The 23,614-nt window shown below is 42.7% G+C and overlaps 1 protein-coding gene across 2 annotated transcripts in view; it reads right to left on the reverse strand.

The window, feature by feature from the left end:
• Window positions 1-12,519: 12,519 nt before the first annotated feature.
• The window catches only part of LOC100753259 (tubulin-specific chaperone cofactor E-like protein), a 142,815-nt gene continuing 131,720 nt past the window's right edge, over window positions 12,520-23,614 (reverse strand). The window contains exons 16-23 of one of the 2 annotated variants that reach the window (XM_027411878.2): window positions 23,380-23,490; window positions 22,015-22,217; window positions 20,938-21,101; window positions 20,271-20,519; window positions 15,284-15,446; window positions 14,179-14,266; window positions 13,787-13,903; window positions 12,520-13,188 (exon numbers count right to left, since the gene is read on the reverse strand). In XM_027411878.2, the coding sequence (XP_027267679.1) occupies window positions 13,088-13,188; window positions 13,787-13,903; window positions 14,179-14,266; window positions 15,284-15,446; window positions 20,271-20,519; window positions 20,938-21,101; window positions 22,015-22,217; window positions 23,380-23,490 (1,196 nt within the window). In that variant the 3' untranslated portion in view covers window positions 12,520-13,087. The remainder of the gene's footprint in view (window positions 13,189-13,786; window positions 13,904-14,178; window positions 14,267-15,283; window positions 15,447-20,270; window positions 20,520-20,937; window positions 21,102-22,014; window positions 22,218-23,379; window positions 23,491-23,614) is intronic. The other variant, XM_027411879.2, reaches the window with a different exon arrangement.

The raw sequence follows: 23,614 nt of genomic DNA on the forward strand, positions 1-23,614 counted from the left end.
TTGGGCTGCTTTGAGAAGAAGGGAAGGAGTGGCCGTTAGGAACGTGAATGAGAGGAGACCTGAAAAAGTGAGTTGGTCAGGTCGAGCTTAGTAAGTTCAGGCATGATATCAGCATGTGTGCATCAGCTCACAATGCAGTCTGTCACATATGCTTTTCTTCCTCTTTAGTGATATTTACACAGTAATTGGATATTCCTGTAGTAAAATCTAACAAATGAAGGAGCTCCTTGTGGCTTTGCAGTTGCTCTGGTGTTTGTGCGGTTTTGAGAGAGGGTCTTGCTATGCTGCCTAGGTTTCTTTGAACTCCCGATACTTCTGTCCCTATCTCCCAAATGCTAAGAGCACAGGCCTGTGCCACAGACTCTGACTCTTCATGGAGATCTAAGCACAATTGTTTTGCTTTTGCTTATAAAGTGGTGTTTATTGCCCCATAAAACACTTTAGGTGAGTCTTTCTAGTTAACTGGAAAAAATATTCAAGTATTCATTGACTGAATTTTCTTTAGTACTTGTGTGTGCCCGTGCTTGCGTGCACATGAGCATGAGGGTGCATGAGCATGTGTGTGTACACATGTGTAGAGGCCAAAAGTCAATCTCAGGTGTCATTCCTCAGTCACTAGCCACCTTGTTTTGAGGTAGGGAACTCCTGACAGTGAGCTCTCTGACTAGATGGTGCTGACTGGTGGTGAGCTCAAGGCGTCTTCCTGTCTATCTTTGTTTTGTTGTTGTTAGTTTGTTTTCAACTTTCTTTTTACTTATTCTTTGTGTCTTTCGCATCACGAATCTCAGTCCCATTCATTTCCCTGCCCTTGTATATCTGTCCTCTGCCCTTGCAGTCCCTGCCCCCCCCCAATAAAATTTAAGAGAAAAAAGAAAAAAAAACAGGAAAAATTATTGTCATGGAAGCTGTAGTGTGACACAGTGAGTCATGCAATAATCCCTTTATCCATATATCTTTGCTTGCAAGTGTTCATTTCAAAGTCTGGTTCGAGGCCTCTGTTTTCTGCTACTCTATCGATGCTGGGTCCTCACTGGAACTCCTCTTGGTTATCCTGCTGTTGCCCTTTGTTGGAGGCATCCTACAGTTTTGGATCTGCAGGACTGGTCCCTTCACAAGCTCCAGCAGATCACAGATAGGGTGGATGTTGGGAGTGGGTCTTCCCATAACCCTGGTTTGGGCCTAGGTGGTTGCAGGGTTGGTCAGCTGGCCAGCTCTCCCTTGTCCTCACCACCAGGGTGCGCTCTCCTGCATTGCCTTGCTGAGTTTACTTTTTGGAGAGATGAGCAAGGGATGGGGCCAGTCCTCCTGCTTTCTTGTCCCCAGGGCCTGTTCTCCCACACCTACACCTTCAGGACCAGCTCTATTGTGTTGCCCAGGCCAGGCGTAGGGACCACTCTCCTCAGTGCTACAGCAGATGAGGGGCAGGCTAACTTACCTGCTCTTATGACATCAAGGCCAGCTCTTTCACCTGCCTCAGGCATTGATGGACTAGAGGTCAGGGACAGCATCTCTCTTTGAACCATGCTGTCATATGACCGGTTAGTAATGGGGACAGCTCTTCCATGCTCACAGTATTAGGGCTGGCTCGCCCACACCTCTGCCAAAGGGGTTGGCTCTATTGTACTGCCCACACAAGGTGCAGGGAGGATCTGCTCTTCCGAGTGTTGCAGCTGGTGACAAGCAATGTTTAGGAAAAAACAAACAAACAAACAAACTTGGGTCCTAATGTTTACCAGGCACTGGCTGAATTTTCCTAATCCGAAGCAGTTGTTTGTGGGGAAAGCCATCCTAAAACAACTTTGTATGGATCAGTCTTCTGCAAACGAACTCCAGGTTTGGTTTTGTTTTGCTATACTAGTTGAGAACATTTTCATCTTACATTTCTACCTGCTGATACCATTTAGCAAGAAGATCTAAGTGCATTAATAATGGGTTGGAAATGAGTGTGTTTACATAATTTTTAATAAATGCAATCTGCTCATTTTCTTTTCATTAATGCATTACTGTTTTTAGTAGCTTTTAATTTCTCCTGCCTTTTAGGAAAGCCTACACACTGAATGATTTTCCTTCTTAAATGGCACTTCGGCATTCAGAAACACCAGTAAGCTCTGGGAAACTATTCCCACAAGAGGCTGCTGGGAAAAAGCTTTTCCAGTAAGTGGATCAGTGTTTTTAAGATGCTAATAACTGTGCTGATTTGGTCCCTCCTAGGGTTGCAGTTAAAATTAATTGAAAAACAACAACAGAACACTCCTACATTTCACACAGAAACCAAATAGTGTCAGGAAATGGTGAACAAGCAAAGCAGAGCTTGCAGTAATTAATGGCACCCTTCAGTGATGTTGAAAACTAGGGCTTAGCATAGGAAAATATTTCCTCATATTTTAAAATAATTTATGATGACAAAAGGAAAAGAAAAGTTAGCTTGTCATTTTTAATGATTGACTTTATTTTGAGTTATATGTATGTCTGTGAGGCTAGAGAAGGGCATCAGATTCCCTAGAGCTGGAGTTAGGCGCTGCCTAGCATAGGTGCTCTGGGAATTGAACTCAGGCCCTCTGCAAGACCAAGAAGCACTTTTAAACACTGCCCATCTCTCCAGCCCCATTGCTGTTATAGGGATAGCTCTCTGTTGGCTAAACTTCTATTAATCCATTCTATAGCAATAGAGGATGCCATTGAGCTAACACAAGATTTCTTTAAACTACTACTGTACAATCAGTACACAGAGACACCCATGTTTTGTGACCTAGAGTTGTGCTTTAACTTGCGCAGCCATCATTCATCTGTAGGTTGTATAGCTTCTCGAAAGGCTAAATACCTCTCCTGAGACCTGTTGTGCTCAGTATAATTAACCACTTCACCCTGCTTCAAATACCCACCAACCCTGGGATGAATCACAGAACCTTTTGAGTTTTGCTGGGCTCATTCTGGTCATTCTTCTGTCTCCTTAGTTAATTTCTTTCTCTGTTGCTAACTTCTAACTTTTAAAACTCTGAGTGTGTATGAACATGCACGTATGCCCATGTATGATGAATATGGACACACATGCATCCATATTCCAGAATGTATGTGTGGAGGTCCCAAGAAAACCAGAAAAATCAATTCCCTACTTCCATCTTTGTGTAAGCTCCTGGGATCCAGCTCAGGTCATGAGGATTATACAGCAAGCTCTTTACCCACCCAGCCATCTTGAAGGATCCTAATTTCTACTTTTTGTTCCACCTATCTTAGGTGTCTATTCCCCGTCACTCTCAATTCTGCTCAGGGTTTACAATGTCATCTAATTGTGCGTGGCTGCTAAATACAGCTGGTCTGATGAGCTCCTATCATACATCTTGCTTCCTACTTGACACTTCCTCTTGGATCTCTTACAAACATCTCACACTCAACGTGCACAAAACCCAACTCTTGATTTTCTTCTTCAAACTACGGATTTCTCCCAGCTTAGTAAATGCTGTCAGCACACTTACATTTCTACAGGTCAGAAACATTTTTGTCACCTCTTTGTCCTTCCTTCAAACCCCAAATATGACTCAGTGCCACAATCTCCACCTCCATAATGGAGTTCAGAGCCATCCATTTCTCCCCATGCCTGTGTCCCAAGGCTGAAGTCAGAATCTGGGGATGATCAAGTCCCTCTTGCATAGCATTGGCATGTAACTAGTTCACATTATCCTGAATATCGTTATAAACTCACCTCTGGGTTACTTGCAAAGTATATTGCAATGCAGATGGTATGTAAATAATTGTGATCTTAAACTATTTAGGCAATATCAAAAAGAAAACACTGCCTCCTTTAAAAATAGTGTTGGGGAGGGCAAGCATATACATTTCCCCCGGTTTACATGTGGAGGTCAGAGGACACCATTTAGTAATCAGATTTCTCAATCTACTGTAAATTCCAGGGACTGGACTTAGACCATCAGGAGTTCATGGAAAACACTTTCATCCAATAAATGGTTTCCTCATGGCCTACAGTCTTCAAGTGGCTACTTGCCTATTTGTCATTCAAATAAATTCAGACTGCTTCTTATGGCTGGCAAGGCCACACCTACCTTTCTAACCCCAAAGCACACCAACCTAAAACAGTCCAACCACACTGGCCAAGACACAACTCCTTCTGGCTCTGCCCTGTCTGAAACCTCTCCTGACTCCTCCATCTTCATGCCTTCTTCCTTCCTCCTCCCCTCCCAGGGCAAGTTGTGGGAGCCAGCTTTCTCCTTCCACCATGCATGTGCCAGAGATGGAACTCAGGTCATCAGATGTGACAGCAAGCAGAGGCATCTTGCTGGTCCTGAGTTAGTGCCCTTCCTGAAACTCATATTTAGTCCATGAATTTCCACCTTGCTCTAAAGCATAGCTTCTTTTTCAGGAGGGTACTAGACCCACGTATGTAATCTTCTAAGTTACTTTTGAAGAGAAGTTGCTTCCCGTTGTTCTCACATTCTGTCTAAACAATAACACAAGGCGAAGATGTGGGCGTTTCTTTCCTCCCTCTCTTCCTAGATTCTCTTCCTCTGCCTCTGAGGGGTTTGTTAGCTTACATTTGCTACGTGTCCTAGTGTTCTATCTCATGTACTTTAGTGCAAGCCTTGAATCTCATTTTTCTTTGAGATCAGTTTGAGAGCACTGTATTTCATTTACGAAAACACTACCAAACCTCAGGCCTCCTTTCTGCCCCCAGGGCCACAGGAGTTCTACCAAAGGCTGAAAGACCAGTGATTGGAGACAGTGGCTTCAACAGTTAGTTGGTTCCTGGTGCAACAAACGGTGGGGAAAGGGATAGAGCTTCCTAGATAGTTATGTGGTTTGGAAAGGAAAAGCTTAAGACCAAATACTAAAAATTATAAGATTGGTGAGAATGAAGTTTGTTCTTTGCAACTCACCCTGAGATCTCAAATGTCTGTCTGTCTGTCTGTCTGTCTGTCTGTCTCTCTCTCTCTCTCCCTCTCTCTCTCTCTCTCTCACACACACCTCTAAAGAAATAAAATAGAACCTGTCTAAAGGAAATGTCTAATAAATAGTTTTACAACATCTTGGGGGGAAATTATGGCTTCTCCTAGAGGAACAACCAATCCAACTCCTGTGGATTGGCCTTAATATTTATTGCCTTGCTGTTCTGGGTAATCCATTAATTTTTTGTTATGAAATCTTGTGTTCATTCAAAAGGAATAGTATCAAGATACTTTTTTTTCTTTCCTTTCCATCAGTTTAGCATCCACAAGGAATATTTTGTTAAGTTCAACTTTCTTCCTCAGGGAACAGTTGTCTATACATTTCCTTTCTCCATTCTCAATTGCAGTGGGTTTTTTTGTTATTGTTGAATTAAGACTAAGAGGCATTATTCTCATAATGTTACCACATACCTCACTGTTAAGGCAGTTCTATTTACCTTTGTGTTGCCTAAAACTATGTCAACTTGACACACAAACTAGAGTTGCCTGAAAGGAGGGAACCTCAATGGAGAAAGTGCCTTCATAAGATCCAGCTGTGTGGCATTTTCTTAATTAGTGATTGAGGTGGGGGACAGCCTATTGTGAGTGGTTCCACCCCTGGGCTGATGGTCTTGGGTTCTATAAGAAAAGCAGACTGAGCAAGCCACGAGGAGCAAGCTAGTAAGCAACACTTCTCCTCCGCATCAGCCCCTTCCTCCATGTTCCTGTCCTAACTTCTTCGATGATGAAGAGCAAATAAACCCTTTCCTCTCCCACTTGCTTTTTGGCCATGGTGTTTTGTTGCATCAATAAAACCCCAACTAAGCAGTCTTTTAGTACAACTTGCTCAGGTGTGGAAGAAATAACCTCACCTTCTCTCAGCCTATCTGGAAAAAGATGAGACCTTGACATCATCTGGTCATGCAGGCTAGCTAAGGATCCCATGAGAAGTGGAGACCAGGGTAGGGCTCACCTCAGTCTCTGGCCCCTTTGCAATCTCTCTGCCACTCCTAGCTGTGATTTGTTTTATGGTTGAGCAGCCTCTTCTTGTCCTAATTTCACACAATGGAAGGGTTCTGCAACTCACACTATCCTGGCCCACATGCATTTGCTTTCTTCTGGAGAGAGGGACAACTCAGAGTAGAATTGACATAAATAATGTAGGAACCAGTGAACAGGCTTTCTTCCCCCTCCCAGGTATGCACACAAGTGAAATGTTAGTGACAGAGAGCCAGTGCTCAGTGACCCAAGCTCATGTTTAAGAAAGGACATATTTTTAACAAGGGTTCTAAAGATGAAGTTTTTTTGTCGTTTTGTGTGTGTGTGTGTGTGTGTGTGTGTGTGTGTGTGTGTGTGTGTGTGTGTGTGTGTGTGTGCAGGTTTAGAGGAGAGAGTTATGTCTCTGCCTCTACTATTCTCTGACATATTCCTTTAAGAGGAGTCTCTCACTGAACCTGGAGCTAGGCTAGCTAGTGTTCAGTGAGCCTCAGGAATTCTCCAGACACTTCTACAGCAGTGGGGTTCCAGTCCCACACAACCATGCCTGGCTTTCTGTCTTGGTGCTGGGGATTTGAACTCAGAGTCTCTCTCCAGCAGTCCTTGTTCTGTCATATTAGTATACCTCAGAATGCTAGTTTTTGGTGACTCTGATTAACATACACATTTTATTATAAAATTTTCAAATCATCCCACTTTAAGTCCTATCATTTTATGCTCCCTACACAATAGGGAAAACCCTTAGGTGGTTTAACTAGAAAAACCTTCATCCTGATATAGCTGTGAAGTCATTGCTGCCCTTGGTTTTAATCAGTCCTGGTGTCTCTTTGGGGGTCCAGAGAGAATGATAAATTTTTTGAATCCGTGCTTTTAAATTATAATTCTGAAATTACAGTAACGTTCTTGTGGCCACGATGATCTGCTATCATAATAAAAAGACATTTAGGATTGTATGGTAGAGGCTCATTTCTTATGATTTAGGCAGCCATTGCTTTCGGGACAGTTTGCCTACTCAGAGTATATTTAACTAGCGGTCATCAATGGGTAAGTTGTTCACAGTGGTCCAAGGTAGGGAGTGTTGAAAGGTATAGGTGGTAAGATTTCTTGCCCTCTATCAATTTAGTTTTCTTTTTTCCAGATTTTTTTATTTGAATTAGAAACAAGATTGTTTTACATGCCAATCCCAGTTCCCTTCTCCCTCCCGTCCTCCCCTACCAACCCCACAACTAAAACCCTACCAATCACATACCCTTTCTTCTATTCTTCCCCTGATAATTTAGTTTTCTGTATAAAAGTTAATGAGTGAAAGGAGTTCTCTACTAAGAGACCGGGCTAGACTACAGTTAGAGCATGCTAGCCTGTGGGAGTACATGTCTTAAAATCCAACATCTCCATAGGCCAAGATTCTGCTATCTTGAATTAGTATTCAGGGTGTTAGCATGCATCTATCTTGGAAGTTCAAAGTAAATGTTTAGAATTTGGAACATTTTTTGAACAGGCCACCTTGTGTCTGTGTTATTCACAGTTCTTTTTTTTTCTCATTGTGTGCTGTGAATATTCTGCTATGACACCCAGGCGCATTCACATTAGACGTTGAATCATTTTCCCCTTATTGGATCAGTTTGCCAAGTTATGTTCTGATCATGACTCTTCATGCAGCAGACTCCCTGCTCTGCATGGATGAAAATATTCCTTAACATCACATTGCAAGCATCACTGCATAGGTTCACGAGAAATGTGGAAGAATAAACACACTTGTGACCACACACACTTACGATGCTTGACACCACAGATCTGTGTAGGACATAAAACACTTGAGGACCAGCATGAATACTGAGTTATAGATGTTTATGGAAATTGAGGTTTGGGTGAGAAATGTCCTCCCCTCCACCTTCCGCTCATGTGTGTTTAACCACTTGGTCTCTAGTTGGTGGCACTGTTTGGAGAGGCGAAGGAACCTTGGGGACTGTGACCTGGGTAGTGGAAGTTAGTTGTGGTTGGGCCTTAATTGGGGTGTCTGTTCCTGGTTCCAGCCATAGCTCTCTTCTTTCTAGTCAAGCCACAAGGCAAATAAGCTAAAGAACAGGGTGGTCATAGACTGAGTTACATCATGACATCCATGCCATGATGGACTGTAGCCCTCGAAACTCTGATCCAATATGTATCTTTCCTTCCTTAAGTTACTGTGTCAGTATTCTGTCGTGACAATGAAAAAAAAGAGCCTATATAGTAAATAAGAGAATATCACTAGAAGCCATGTCTTTTCTGCCTTGAACTACCGGATAACCTAGAAGCAAAATTCTATATGACTATGGTCTTTAAAAACATTAATAATTTTGTATAGGTTCAATGTAAAGATTTGGAAGCCTTGAGACAATTAAACATGTATTGTCTTCAATAAAATGTTTTTATCCCAATTAAAATAGGACTACATAGTTGGATTTCTTTTGTACCCTGAAGTACTATATAAAACAATTTAAGAATTAAGAGGACGAAGCCCAGAATCGTGCCTCATGAATTCTTGGTGAGTAAAATATTATTCCCCCGCAAACATTTCTCATTAGGAATTGATCATCGTAGAATAAATGTACATGAAAAACTCACATATATATGGGTGGGTCCATGTTTTTCCCTAGTACTTGATGCTATATGTGTTTTAACTTCAACTTAACACTTCTGTAACGTCTCCTAGAACATGCAGTGTGATTCAAAGCCAAACAATATTAAATACAGTGGGAAAGCATTAGTTATGGAGGACACGGCATTTGCATAACATATTGCAGTTTCATCTAATGGGAGAATATCTTAGTTACCCAAATATTTCACAATGGATATATTATGTTAACAAACAAAACAACGGCTAACCTAGAGGCTATGCACAAACAGAAACCTACAACGAAATGTACAGTGAATATTATTCCTCCACTGGTTTCCTCAGCAAACAGAGTTTGATTGCTGAGTTCTTCTTGGCATGATGAATCTTTTGTGTTTTATTTCTAACTATAGACACTGAGATCTGTCCCTCTGCCATGCCAGTGTTTTCTTAGAACAGAGTCGTATTTCAGTGAACATAATTAAACCATCACTAACAGAACCTTCCATTAGTCAGAGCAGAGAGTTACTGCTCTTGCTTGGTAGATGTGTGGCAAAGTAGTTTACGTTCTCCTGGAGGGAAAAGGACACTAAATATTTCATGAGCTCTTCTCAATCTGATTGTTTATTTCACAACATTTTAAAGAGATGCTTAATTTTTTTGAGCTCTATTTTTGTCATCCTGTTAGAGAAATAGATATTAAGGGCAAAATTTGCATGGGATGCCCAAAGCTGGTATTTTCTCGGAACAAGGCTTACTGTGCACATAAAAATAAATCTCATGATGTTCTCCAGAAGATGCCCTTGGCATTTGATGTGTTTTCTGAAGCTATATTCTGGTAATGTTCTGTATCTAAGGTGTGGGGAGGCTGGGATTGTAATTTGATTGCTCTGGTTTGATATTTAGGTTTTATGCTAAATTAAAAGTAGACACTAGAGGGTGCTGTTTGATCTTCTTTTTCACAGGTCTGTCTGCCGATGTCAGTAAATCCATGCTCTGAAAAATCCCCCAGCAATGAGATAGGAGGTGTAGAGATACCTTAAGGTTTGGGAGAGAGTCGGAGAGGTTCTAACAGGGTAGCTTCTTAATTAATTCAGAATTAGTAATAAGCAATGCTTTGTATCCCAGCCCTGGTGGTTGTTATCTTTTGAAAATTACTTAATTCCTTTGGTTGCAAAGAATTTTATTAGATTTCAAGCTCTCGCTAAATGTCAAATGGTTCTAAAAATAGTTGGAATATTAGACTATGTTAAATAATTAGTGCTCTCAAACTCTGCCATGAAGATTTTGAGTAAAGCACATTCCTAATACTTGTTAAGAAACCAATTATAGAATCCCCAACTCTCACAAATACCATATCCTCGCTCCCCAATATTTCCCTTGGTATCAAATACCCAGTCAAGAAGCTTTTCAATTGAATTTCTCTCTCTTCTACCCTTTGCTGAGCACATTCTCTCTCCCCTTTCTTCCTTGAGTACAAGGAAAAGACAAAGTTCTAAGATTATCTTGTTGTTTATTTGTTTGAGATAGGTTCTCACACAGCCTGAAATAGCCTTGAACTCCTTAGGTTACAAGACCTAGCTTTGAACTCCTGATTCTCCTGCCTCTACTTTCTGGGGATTAGGATAATTAGGATATACCACCATACCTGGCTTCCACATTTTCTAAGTCATCTGTCGTGGGGCTTGTGTTTATCTAGTATAATTTTTTTAAACATAAGAATATTTGAGGGCTAGCACCATGGCTCTTCTGGGAAAGACATTTGCCATCAAGCCTGATGACCTGAATTGGATCCCTGGGACTGGGGTTGAAGGAGAGAATCAACTGACTTCCAATGTGGGTGGGTTAACACATATGGACAAATACATAAATATGAGGCAGAAACCTTCAGACTATTCAAAGAAAAGTATATGTTCTCATTTCACAGGGAAGAAAACGAAGATGAGGCATTGAGGGTGTTAAACGATTTGTATTTGGTGCAGACTGTGAGATGGCTCAGAGCTGGGTCTTGGTTTTTCTACCTTCAGGGAAATGGGCTAAAGGGCCTCTCTGTGTGTTGTATAAGGGTATTTCTCAACTCAGAGAGAAGTGCTTGCCCCGAAGACATCATAGAAACCATCGCTGCTCATTTCCAGTCTCCCCTTACAGTCTCAGGACCAGTTGCCAACTCACAGGGTCTCTGAAAGGCAGTTATAGTCACATAACTTGCATTAGCCAATGGAATGGGGACAGTAACAGTAAGTGAGACTTCCAGGCAGAGAAGTGACAGAGGTGGACAGAATATGATTTTGCATCCCCTCTTCTTTTGAAGCCACATGTTGATCTGGCAGCATCAAAATATAATGTCCCCTCCATCAACCTTCATTCCAGGAGGCCAATGAACAGTGGAATCCATGAACATGAGCAAGAAGTAGCCATTTAAGCCTCTGAGATCTCGGAGTCTTGTGCTATGGTACCATAGTATGACTTATTCCAAGCACTTCAGACAAAAAAGAAAACCAGAGGAATAAAATTGTGGTCAAAAAGATCAATTTATTTTAATTGATATATGTATTATGGTATGTACCTGTGTGTGTATGCTCACATGTATGTGAGTATGTATGCGTGTGCACTTTTGTGTGCATGTGTTGGTGGTCCAGAATTGATAGCAGATGTTTCTCTATCACTCTCCAACTTATTCCTGAGTCAGTCTCTCTCAGCTGAACCCAGAGCTCACTGATCAGATAAATTCATTAGTCATCTTGCCCCAGGAATCCTATCTCTGCCTCCTGAAAGTTGAGAGTACAGTGGATCACTATACCTTCCCAGCTTTTACATGGGTTCTGAACTCTGGTCCTCTTGTTTGTCCATTAAGTATTTTATCCCCTGAGCCCTCTCCTCAACCCAAATATTTACTTTAAAGGCTCAAACCAAAACATAGTATTAAATTTGGTAACTTCTAAAAACATTGTTATGTGAATCAATAAAGATAAATAACTAAGTAGTATTTAATTTCCTTCTTGATGTTTTTGATCACACTTTATCTAAGGCACTCAATGAGACCTTATTGTGTTTGACCCCTCTGATGCATTTGCCAAAGCCCTGGCCTTCCCTGGGGTGGATGGAGGTGGTGCAACAGCTCAACCAAGTCTTCTGATCTCAAGGAGCCAGGACTTGAAGTTTTCACATAAACAGAGAACACGCAGCCAATCAACAGTTTCTGTCCCAACAAGCATGAATATTCAGAGTTGGCTTGGATTGATCGGCTTGAATCCTTCAACCACATTCACTATTTCCCCCAAAGACCCCAAGGTGTCCAAGCTGAAACACACACTTATTGGTCTCCATCTGTCTCCATCCTCCTCCTAGCTCCAAGGCACCTGTGAGTGCACAAACCTGATGGAACTTTCTGATCCTCCTAGCAGGGGTAGCTCAGGGTTACACCTCACTTCCTCAGCTCAGTGACTGAGAGATGCAGGTGCCTTGGACAAGTAAAATGACAGCCATTGCTCAGAGCTGGTAGACAAAGAAGCTACACATTTTTTACTCAGCTTTTCAGAGTTCCAAGAACAACAAAAAATTTAATTGCCACCCATTTGAATCCAAGATAATTTCAAAACAAACTTGAAGTATGGTTTCCTATGTTTATAACCTTCAAAAGGGAGATACCCCAGAGATAGATTTAGCAGGCCGTATATCTTGTGGTTAATAATAGTATATGCTTATGTACCACCTACAAAGGAGGATGCTGCCTGCCTCACTTTGGCAGAATACATTTGTGCTCTGAGGATGCTCTGTGAGCATGTACCAACAAGGACATCACCCACACACTAAAGATCTGGCTGACGATGCCTACCCAGCCCAGTGGCTACTGCTGTTTTCTTAATGCTAGCATGCTACTAGTCTACCTATAGAACTTAACATCAATAGGAGTGAGTCCAGACACCAAATAATGAGAATACTTGAACACAAAGTTTATTTAAGGATAAAACACATTAAAAGTATTTGGTTGATTTGTAAAAAGTGAAGGACTGAGTTTGAGTGTGGGGATGGGGTGGGTGAGGTTCTCCAGGTCTGCAAACATTATATCCAGTAGCTGAAGCTGGCATGGCAAGGTGGAGGCCGCAGTAGGTGGGGAAGGAGCTAAGCATGGACAGAGGGCAGTGTTTGCACAGCAGAGACCACACTTCCTTAGAGGAAGTCATAGCTATAATCCAAAGTTACAATGATAGACCTGTCTCTAACCACTGGGGTCCAGAAACCGCAGGGGACAGACTGAGTTTTCTGGCCGGATTTCCCATCAGACTCCTGTCAGGCTTTCCCTGACTGGCTTTTGGCTTGAACCAAGGTCTTCAGTGGCAGCTGTTTGGACATTTAGGGTAAATACATTTTTCCCCCAATGGCTTTGAAAAGCTATCATTGCATACCGTGGAAGAGGAGCCAGGGACTTCAGTGTCCTCCAGATCTGACTGCGGGAGGAAGGTACCATGAGTTTGAAAGGCTGTACACATTCAAACAGGTTTTGACTTGGGAACACATACTTTTTATACCTACAGGGACTGAAGGAAGCACCTTGAGTTCATTATGAGGTTGTGCCTGATTTATAGACAAAATTCCATAGTGTTATCTGGGTCATGATGAGAAGCAGTGTCCAAACTTGAAGTTCGACTGAAGAATTGGAGGCTGTGGACAGAAAGGGGCATAGCAAGAGCATGTCAGTTCAACAGGCTTCAGACCTGCCCGGTAGCACTCAAATAAAAAGCAATGTCTTGGGAAAATCCAAAAGGCTCTGGTTAAGAAACAAACAAACAAACAAAAAAACAGGTTAATCCAAACTTTAAGAGAGCCCTGTGCGCCTCAGAAGGAGACCAAGGAAATCAGATGCCAAAGGCTTTCTGTCTGTTTGGTTTTGTTTCTTTTAGACAGGGTCTCACTGTAAAACCCAATATGACCTGGAACTCATGAGCCTCCTGCCTCAGCCTCCCAGTGACTAGGACTACAGGGACTTCAGTGTAAGAGGACTTGGCTAAAGTTTTATGATCAACACATAGCCTAGAAATTACTGAAACAATTTTGTTTTAACTGTCCACATCTTTTAGATGAAAGACAAGGGGCCCAAGGTGCTCTTTTGGGGGGAGGGGTTCTGGAATTCCTTGGGTGTCCTCTGTCTTTCTCTGGGGCTGTCACAGACAGGATGTAAAGTGAGCTTCAGCTGAGTTTCTCTATGTGACTACAGAGCTTCTATGTCACTTAGCTGGCCGTTCCTCCAGAAGAAGCCCACCTCTGCAGCTCCTGCCATCCTCCTGCAGGGATCCAGTCACACAGCTGCACAGAGGCCCGTCTACCCGGCTGGTGCAGATCTGCTCACATCCCCCATTGTCCTCACACCAGTCCAGTCCTGAAAACGAGCATGTGGGAGACTTAATGATAGAAACATCAACTCTGCAACTCATGATCATGGCAGGGGTGGGGGCATTAAAGAGAGGAAAGAAGAAAGAGTTGTTAAAAGCCAATGAAAAGCTTTTCCTGGAGGACACAGGCAGCCCACTCATACCAGAGTCTCCAGGGCCACCTCCTTAGATCCGCCAGACACACGTCACAAGTGAGGCACATCGCAGCCCCAAACTCCCATTGTCTTGGTAATTTATAGTGTGTTTTAGGGAACATACATACTTTTTCTCCTAATAGGTCCCACTGAAATGATCTGTTCTTTGGGCTCTTTTGTATAATCTGTGGCGATCCTGGAATTTTGTGGGCAATTCTAAAAGACAGAACACCAGAGGGAGATTTCACACAATTAAGCTGATAACTTATTCTTCACCATGTTTCCACCTCCAAGAGAGACAGAGGCTTCGGCCTCCAGCACTATTGCTGCTCAGATTAATTAGAACCAATGCATTCTTGATCATCGAGCCCACTGGGACTCTAGGCTTTATGTCAAGCAGAATTAAATATACTCTCCACATTAGAATGAGATTCAAAGAGGCTCTCTGCTCAGGAATGAAAATTGTTGGATCTCGTCTGATACTAATGTATGCGGTGCCATCTGATAGTAGCTCTGACCATAATTCACATCTTGCTTCTGTAAACATGAGGGAAGCATAAAGATGGAATGCGAAGGACTAGGAATAAGCATCTAGAGCAATACCATCTTGAAGGCATAACTATTGTGGTACGGATGTTAGTTTGGTATAGAGGAGATGATGGATTTGCTGCTTGTCCGCAACCCTACCCAGTCCCAGACTGTTAGACCCTAGTGCAGATATGAGGTGTGAGTGCTTGGCTACAATTGTATTATGAGTTTGAGTACCAGTGGAATGTGGCTCAGCCCATAGGCTATCCAGTTCAGGAAGCAAGACTCAATACACTCCTGGAGACTACTGTGATGGTTCTTACCCAAGCCTATTTTGTCTGTTCAGGGTATAGACATTCTTGAAGACATTTTCAAGGTGTTAAAACAGGAGATTAAATACTACTGACATCGAGAGGCCCATAAAGTTGTTAGCATCCTACAATGCACAGCTCAGCTCTCCTACATAGCATTTTGCCATCCAAGATGCCAACAGCTCCAGGAGCCCTTGCCTAGTGTGATGCCAATGGCCTTGTGGTAATTCAGAGACTGAGTAGTACATACACGGACATTCGCTATACGCTCTTCACCAGATACGACCACCCACTCTTGAGTGTGTTTGCTGGCTCCAATGCTGCCATCAGGTATCCACAATCACTGTGGGTCAGCCAGAGAAAGGCTGAGTACATCGTTTTTTTTTACACTTACAATTTTGCAGGAGTATTTTTCTGAGTCACAGAGAGACACTGCACAATGAAGATGAACTTCATCATAGTCTCCGATGAATTTGAAGACCGTGACATGAAAACGACAGGTTAGGGACACTCCATTCTCCTCGATGCCAATGGTGTTATCTTTGATGTTCTGACATCTATTCAGGAAAAAAAAAAATCATGGACTCCCAGCTTTGTTGTTGTTGTTTTGTTTTTTGTTTTATTCGTTTCTCTTAGAGGCTAATCCTCATCTTCATTTCAATTTTTCATATTTCATACAAAATGGTGGCCACAAATGCTAAAAATGACTTTGCATTTGAAAGTGACTTCTGGATTGCTTCAGTGTGCCATTTATTATCACTCCTGCCTGTTTTCATTGTTTGTTTTGAAACATCATCAGCTGCCACCTTGAATTGCTATCCTAACAAAAACTACCAGTGAAATGTCTATGGGGACTGCTCTCAATTTCCCCACGCTTCAGGATCTCCGTCCGCCCCCTCACAGGGCTGTGTTCCACAGAAGACAATTTAACAAACACAAGCCCTACTTCCTCTGTTTTCTTCAGTTAATTATCGATGTTGGCAGGGGCCCTGATTCAAATCCCTTGGGGACTCTTCCTATGCTAAAGAAGGTAGGAGCTGGAGGGAAGGAGGAGCAGGATGGATGAGTCCCAGGGATTGTTTTGATGGAGGAGGACTGCCTCTTTTTCCCACCTCCCTGGCTTCTTGAGGTATCTCCAATACCTAGTTCCCACTGCCATTATATCCCCCAGGCATGGGGATTTTGCTTTCGTACCAACCACTTCAAAGTTCTCTAAACGCATTATAGTCTCTTTTGCTTGTGTCTTCATGCAATGCTTTCCCCACAGGAAGACCTTTCTGCTCTTCTTGGGCCCCAATTTACAGCACCCACTCCCATATAAGTATTTCTTATACACATGCCTAAAGCAGGGAGGAATGGGTAGCCTTTCCTGGATTTGACAGCAGGACCCTGTTGAGTTCCTCAAGTGTAGGGATAAAGTCATAGTCACCATTGTGGCTCCTGCACACTACACGGCATATGGCAGATATTTGAAATGAATGAGTGAGTGAGTGGGTGAGTGACTGAGTGAGTGAAGGAAGGATCCTGCCATGGCCACTGTGAGCCCATGGGAGCCAAAAGACGTTATAAGTGATAAAGATTTTTAAAAGGTGCCTCTTTTTTCTTTCCATTTCTTTTCCCCAAGCCCACAGGATTAAATAGCTAAGCAATAAGGAAAATTAAAAATTGAAGTTATCCTTCAGCGTTCCCACACCTATTAGTTTTCGTAATTAGACAAAATGCAACTTGGCTTTTCAAAGCAATAGTCTCTTAAATGCTTTGAAAGGAAAACTAAGCGTGCCACAGTGTTCTTTGTCATTATTATTCATTTGGAGGATCTAAATCGGTTCAAGGATTTTCAGACTCCTAATCGTTACATGGACCTTCCCCCTCTAACCAGGCCCCCTCCTCTCTCCCATGTGGATGGCATAAAGTTTAGGTATCAGAAAACCATGCAACAGAGCAGAGGGAATGGCTGTCTGGACACTCTCTTAGAGCAAGCTAACAATTTTTAAGAGCTCTTTCCAATGGCTTCCTGGCTGGATTGCTTATTTGGGGGATTGGGCTCATCACAGAAGCCTTCAGTGTCTCCAATTCTCAACTACGAGTCTGCGGTCATCAATACCAGTGCATAAGTAGCCTCCTTGCCAGTAACAGTCAGCACCAGGATGGATCAGGGACTTCCACGTGGTTTCTGGCAGCAGCACGAACCACTGACATCTACAAGGCCTCAGGCAGCAGCATAGACCATGGACTCAGCATGGTCTCTGGTGACAGTACAGACATCAAAAAGAGAGTGCTTAAAAATTGTGTTGGGGATGTTGAAGTGTAGTTCTTCACAGTTGATGACTTCTGGCTGGTGGGTGGGGAAGGACTCGGTTTTCTTTAAGGGGCAGGCCCCTGGGAATTTGACCATGCTTCAGTGAGCATATAGGCAACACAAATTGGACTTGGTGTATTTTTTCTTTTTTTTTTCTTCTTTTTTTGGGGGCTGGAGGGCACTAGGGTTGGGGATGTACCTAAGAGGACCCGGAAGTGAGCATCATTAGGATTCTAATCCTAATGAAATTCCAAAATAATCAATTAAAATACTGTGTTTCGGGGTGGTGAGCAAGTAAGCCAGCCAGGTATATTGATTGACACTTGTCCTTTTGCCTGTCTAGGCACCTGAACAGAAGGGAGAAGTCTCCCGGGTTCCCAGATGACTGGGCTGGTGGTAGAAGCTGGTGTTGTCTCTGCCTTCCAGAACAACTTCTAGTGCATGAGGGAGTCCATTTTGCTGTTCATTCATTAAGCTGAGCTCGTTTCTCCATCAGTTCATTGGGGGTGGGGAAAAACAATAAGCATATGCCTCTAAGAAAGGTTAGATGGACTGATGAATTCTAGTTCTCTCTGAGGATGAGATAATTTCCCACATAACAACGGTTTAATTTGAAGGCCTTTATTTAGACAGACCCAGGGGTAAGCTGAGATTTATGAACATGCTTGCTGGTTTGCTCTCCCTCTCTGGGTCAAGTCTATTAAATACTATTTTTAAAATGCTAAATGCCACCTCGTCCTTCAAGGGAGACCTAAACTTTGTCATTTGGGTTTGTAGCTATAGAGTGGCTCGTATCTTAGCTCATTTACTTCAATAAAGGAATGTGGTAAGGGGAAGGAAGAGACACAGGAAAAGAGAAAATGGCAACGCTAATGCTATCTTCAAGGACTGGAGGTACCTAGCAGTCTCCAAGTCTCCCGCCCCCACTTTGCTCTTGGAGGGTTGAACATCTATTCAGAAAGATGAAGGCTTTAGTGAGGTATTTGCTGAGAAATTCCATGACCCACCTGGACAATGCACTAGGTATCACCCAGGGCATTTAGGTCTCTGTGTGTTCTGAAACCTAAAATGACTCCTCTGCTTCTTGCTGGTTGGTGGCCTTGGGTGATCTCTGCCTACCCTCTCCAAGATTGTGCTATTAGCAAAAGAACTTTTCCAGAGCCACCCCCTCCTCTCTTGGAGCTCCTATTCCTTTTCTTGCAGTCACAAAGGTAATGGCAACTTCTAGAGTAGCACTGCTCCATCACAGAGGCAGATGACAATCTAGGCCAAGGAAGTTCAATGGCGCCTTCTCCCAATGAGGGTGATCCAATATGAGCGAATCACATACCCTCCCTGGAGTCTGACCTGGAATCAGATGTGCTGTCTTCTTAATGATGACAATAGTACAAGAATGTGAGGCCAGGATTGCCAGCAACAGACTAACCAGATCAATGGCAGAGACAGACAGATGAAGGCAAGAGAAAACTGAAGAGCCTTGACATCTCCTTGAGTCCAGTCATCCATGACATTCACCCACATCTGTGACTTACTTTGTAACCAGTAGATCCCTTTTTTATTTTTGCATAAGCCAAGTCACACTGAATTCTACCAGCTAGGATAGAAAGAAATCTGATTAATGTAGTCACTCGAAATAAGAACCAAGTATGGGGGTGATGAAGCAAATTGGAAAGTCAGAGGATGGGGATGCTTGTGTTCTGCTGACAAACTAAAACATTTGCATTTTACACTTAGAGCAGGCACATTTCTTTGTCTATGTGTGCCATGATAGTAAAATAAATTTTTAGAAAATTTATCAGTATAGGTGTGAATTGCCCAGCACAACCAATGTTTTTACTCATTCTTGTCCTTTGGTCTAGTCTTCCCACTCATTAATTGAATACATTTTGTTGTGCAACCATGTTTCAGGAAATATATGAGGGGGGCGGCATATGATATCAAGGGTAAAGAAGCTTGGTGAGCATAAGAAACCCCCTCCAATGTACGGTTCCACTTTCTATAGTTTTGGGTTATTCCCATTCAATCCCATTACAATATTATATGGGAAAACTAAGAAATAATTCATTAGGTTTGAAATCGAATGCCATTCTGAATACTATGATGGGATCTCATGAAGCCCTGCTCCAGCCAGCCAGGAGTCAATCATTCTTTTGTCTCATGTGTCCATGCTGTATATGCTACTGACCCACTAGTCATTTAGTAGCTGTCTCAGATATCAGATTGATTAGTGTGGAATCTCAGTGAGTGTGCTAGTAATCTGTATGTAATAGCCTGAAGCTGAGTCCCAGGGCTCACATTATTCACCTCCCTCCTTCTGCCACATCATCAGAAGGAGATGAAGGGTGAGTACACTACAGTAAGATGTTTGGAGAGAGACCCTGCTTACATAACTTCTATTGCACTATTTCAACAGCTCCTTTTAATTATTAGCTATTCTTGTTAATCTCTTCATGTGCCTAATTTACAAGTTAAACTTTATTATGGGCATGGTGTGCATATAAAGAGAAAATGTAGTGTGTTCAGAACTATTTATGGCTACAGGAAGTCATTGGGAGTCTTGGAATGTGTCCCCTCTTGGAAAAGGGGGAACCATGGTATTCTAATTTCTTTTTACTTTCAATATTATTATTGTTGTTGTTGGTTGATGGCACTGGGAGCTGATCCCAGAACCTTAGCACATGCTGTCAGAGATCTCTGCCACTGAGTTCTATCCCTAGTCCCTTCTTTCTTATAGGCATATCTGTCACAGACCTTGGTCTTCAGCTACTCTCATTGTATCACTCTTTTTCAGAATTCCAGATTCCTCTCAAATTGAAGGTTGAGTCAGACAAGTCAGAATCCCTTATTTAAAGCATCATATGGCAAATGCACTATTATAATGTGACTTTAGACAAGTTGCTAGATCTCATACAGTCTACCTCCCAGGGTGTGAGAATGAGACGAATCTTCTGATACAAAATGCTGGTTCTGTGGGTGTCAAAAAAAACTGGCACCTATCCCCACTCTTAAAAGATGACACAGAAAATATTACACTAAATGCCTTGAGTGTGTTATCGATGACAAGGCTGCCACAGCCACTCACCCTCCTTCAATGATGAAGTACCGAAGCTTGTCATTGCTGTCCCGGGAGGGGGTGGCATAGCATTTGTTGAGTGTGAGGATCAAGTGTGTAGAGTCAGCACCAACCACGAAGACCCCCACATAGAGCACGTCTCGAGTCGTCAACACGACTTCCCCCTGGCGGTAAGGGTGTTTGTAGGAGGCATTTTTGTAGAGTGCCATCTTGGTAGTGAAACTGCCCTCCTGAGTTGGAACTGTTAGGTTGATGACACTAACAAAGAAAGACTCATATGTGAGGCAAGGAACAACAACAACAAAGCCTGTTATTTATTCAATTACCTGCCATTTTCCAAGCTAAAATATAGAGGGAAGGCAGAGCACATAAGGCTGCCTTTTACAATTTAGTCCCTACATGGGGCAATTTACATTTAAATGAAATTAAATAAAATAAAAAATTCAATTTATCAGTCCCCCGAGCCAAATTTCAAATGCTCATTGGTCACAGGTAGTTACTGTATCACATAGTTCAGAAACAAAGCATTCCCACCATTAGTTGAGAGCATTTTGTTTCCAGAAATGTGAATTATGTTTTCTCTGGCGCTACAAAGACAAATGCTAGCTGTTATGATACTCCTAACCTTAGCTGTCAAGGAGAGAGAAAGCATGAGTGCAGCCATGAAACTCTTTACCTTAGCATAGGCTTCACGACAGAGTCCAAGGAGATCTTGATATCCAGCTCATAGGCGCATGAAAATTCCACATTGATCGTGCGGTCCCTAGTGATGATGTTGCCTGTGTTGTTGGCACTCTCTATCCAGATTGTGTTTTTATACATGATATGAGTGCCATTGGACTGCAGAACAAGGGGAGGTCAGAAATCATTAAAATATAGGAGTATGCGGTTAGCATCTCAAACCCATCTCCTGGAATTGCAGAGAAATGGCTTCGTTCCATAACAAACCCAGAGGCTAGAATATATCAGCGTGGAAGCAGCCTCAGCACCAACTGGGGGGAAAGAAGTATTGCCATAGAGAGGAGCAGTGCCCTTCAGTCTGATAACCTTGTGTGCCCATGGAAGGCAGATTCCATGTTCCACTGAATTCCAACTACAAAGCATGAGATACTGACAATACCGGGTGAACATATATTGAATCGGAAATTCTTTTTCAGTCCTTAACTTGAAATCTCTCTAAGAAACATTTTACCAGGTACACTTACAAGTAGCAACTAAACAAGCAAGTTTCACCTCCTTTAAGCCATTCTCCCTCTGATGAAAGCGCTAATGAACAGGGGTATGATCTTTACTACATCACAGGAAGAAACAAGAGATGATATAAGATGCTTCATTAAACCAAATACTGGAAACCCTGACACTAAAAGTCAGGGCCTTTCTGTATTTATACAGCCAACTCCTTTCTTCAGCCAGCATCCTTTTGACATAAAATAGCTGGACCAGGCTCTATTTACCTAGAAAGACAATAGAAGCACATGAAAGGTAACACATATCGCAGATCTATAGAACAAAGGACAGCATTGGGCACTGCCAACCAAGTGTACCACTCAGAATGCTTTTTTTCAGTTCACTCAACCACTTAGCACCAAATGATGATGCTCTTTCTGTCTTTGATTTTTTGCATGTGTGCTCTGCTATTCATCAATAAGTGTGCTTCTAAGCAGACTCCCCCGACTTTAAGGGTGATCAATGTACAAACTCCAGGGGATGTCACTACCTCGGCCAAGTGTTCTCTCCTGCTCCATTTTCTTACCTGCACGATGTTTCCACAGTTCCCTTTGGTGTTGTTGATCTGAAAGGAGATAAAATCCTCCCCCTCGATGCCAGTGCATTGTCTGTCATTGATCCTCACACCCTCTCTTTCAAAACCCAGTTGGAAGAGCTTGCACTTAGATATGGACACTTCCATCTGGGCGGCCTTGCAGGTCACCTCTGCATCGATGATGTCATGGGAATCTGTGGGAACAGTCAGGAGGACAAGCCTGTCAGTGGGAGTAAGTCTTGCTTCAGGGGTAGGCTGGGGCCCCTATGGCTGTGTTTCTTTAGAAGCAGGAAACAATCCACTCAGAGGCTGCAAGCCTTTCTAATTACGTTTTGATCACACCAAATGAGTACATGAAATCATCCGAAGCAATAACTTGGGCGTTGGTGGAGGCTTATTAAAAGATAAAAATGCTAAGAAAGTGCCTTTTGTCTTCTCTGTAGAAACTCAGGCCTTCCTCCCACACATGCTGGTTGCAGGTACTTTTCTGTAAGTGACACACAGAATCTGTCGCAGTGTGGTCTTGCTGAGGAGCAGATGCCTCAGGAAAGCAGCGCTGGCCTGACCCCAACACTCACAGCCCTGGCTTAGCCCAGCTCAAAAGAACCTCCAGTTTGTCCTGGTGAGCTCCAGTAGTAGACTTTTTCTATGAGTGTCAGTACTCAGTAACAAGCACTATAGAAACAAAGAAAAACATTTGCATGTCCCCTCCTATGGAACATTCTAGTCAATTGGGCTTTTATCTTTGAATGATGCTAATATTAGCATGTGCCTATGGGTTATTTGGCTTGGAAAAGGTCATGGAGCCAAAAGACAAAGCACGTGCCCTTTAAGCTGGCATCCAGGTGGGCTCTGCTGAGGACACCACCATTTGTAACCCAGTGAACTGGAGGCTAGGAACAAAAGGAGTGCTGGCTATCCGCTGTTCACATCAAACACTTCAGCCATGTCTTTAGGATCAAACACCTTTGGGCCAGATAAAGCTGGCTTGAGGTCAGTTTCAAGGCACCTGGCACTCTCCTAATCCCTTCTTGCTGGGCATCACACCATTTACTTGTATGGGGGTCTAAAAGAGTGACTTTGGACCTCTCTGACATTACTTGGACTCATGTGGAAATAGCTGATTCTGTTCATATACACATTTTATATCAGATTCCACTGAAGAAAATGATGTAGCTTTGAGGAAATTATCACCAACCTATGTGGAAACTGTCAGATTATTTCCTAGCTCTTGAGTGCTTTGCTTTTGTGTTCCTAACACAGTGTGTGTGGGGGCACACACAGCCCCTTCTCTGACATTTTCCTTGACAAGCATCCTCACTAGACCTTCTGGGTGGAAATGTACTAGTCACTCACTGTTTCCATATGGGGGTGGCTCAATGCATCCACATAATTCTCCTCCATTATCCAGCTCACAGGTCCTGTTGGGACAGTCTGCCCCCACACAGGGGTCTTCAACCACTCCTGCTAAAAAGGAAAACACAGAAACACACAATTTGATTTTCACACCTACATGTAGTAGCAGTAGATTTGACACAGTCCAGTTGGGACATCAGGTGGGTACCTGCAAGTCGACAGACAGGACGACCTC

Source organism: Cricetulus griseus, chromosome 4 (assembly GCF_003668045.3).
Source record: "Cricetulus griseus strain 17A/GY chromosome 4, alternate assembly CriGri-PICRH-1.0, whole genome shotgun sequence".
NCBI classification, from domain to species: domain Eukaryota; kingdom Metazoa; phylum Chordata; class Mammalia; order Rodentia; family Cricetidae; genus Cricetulus; species Cricetulus griseus.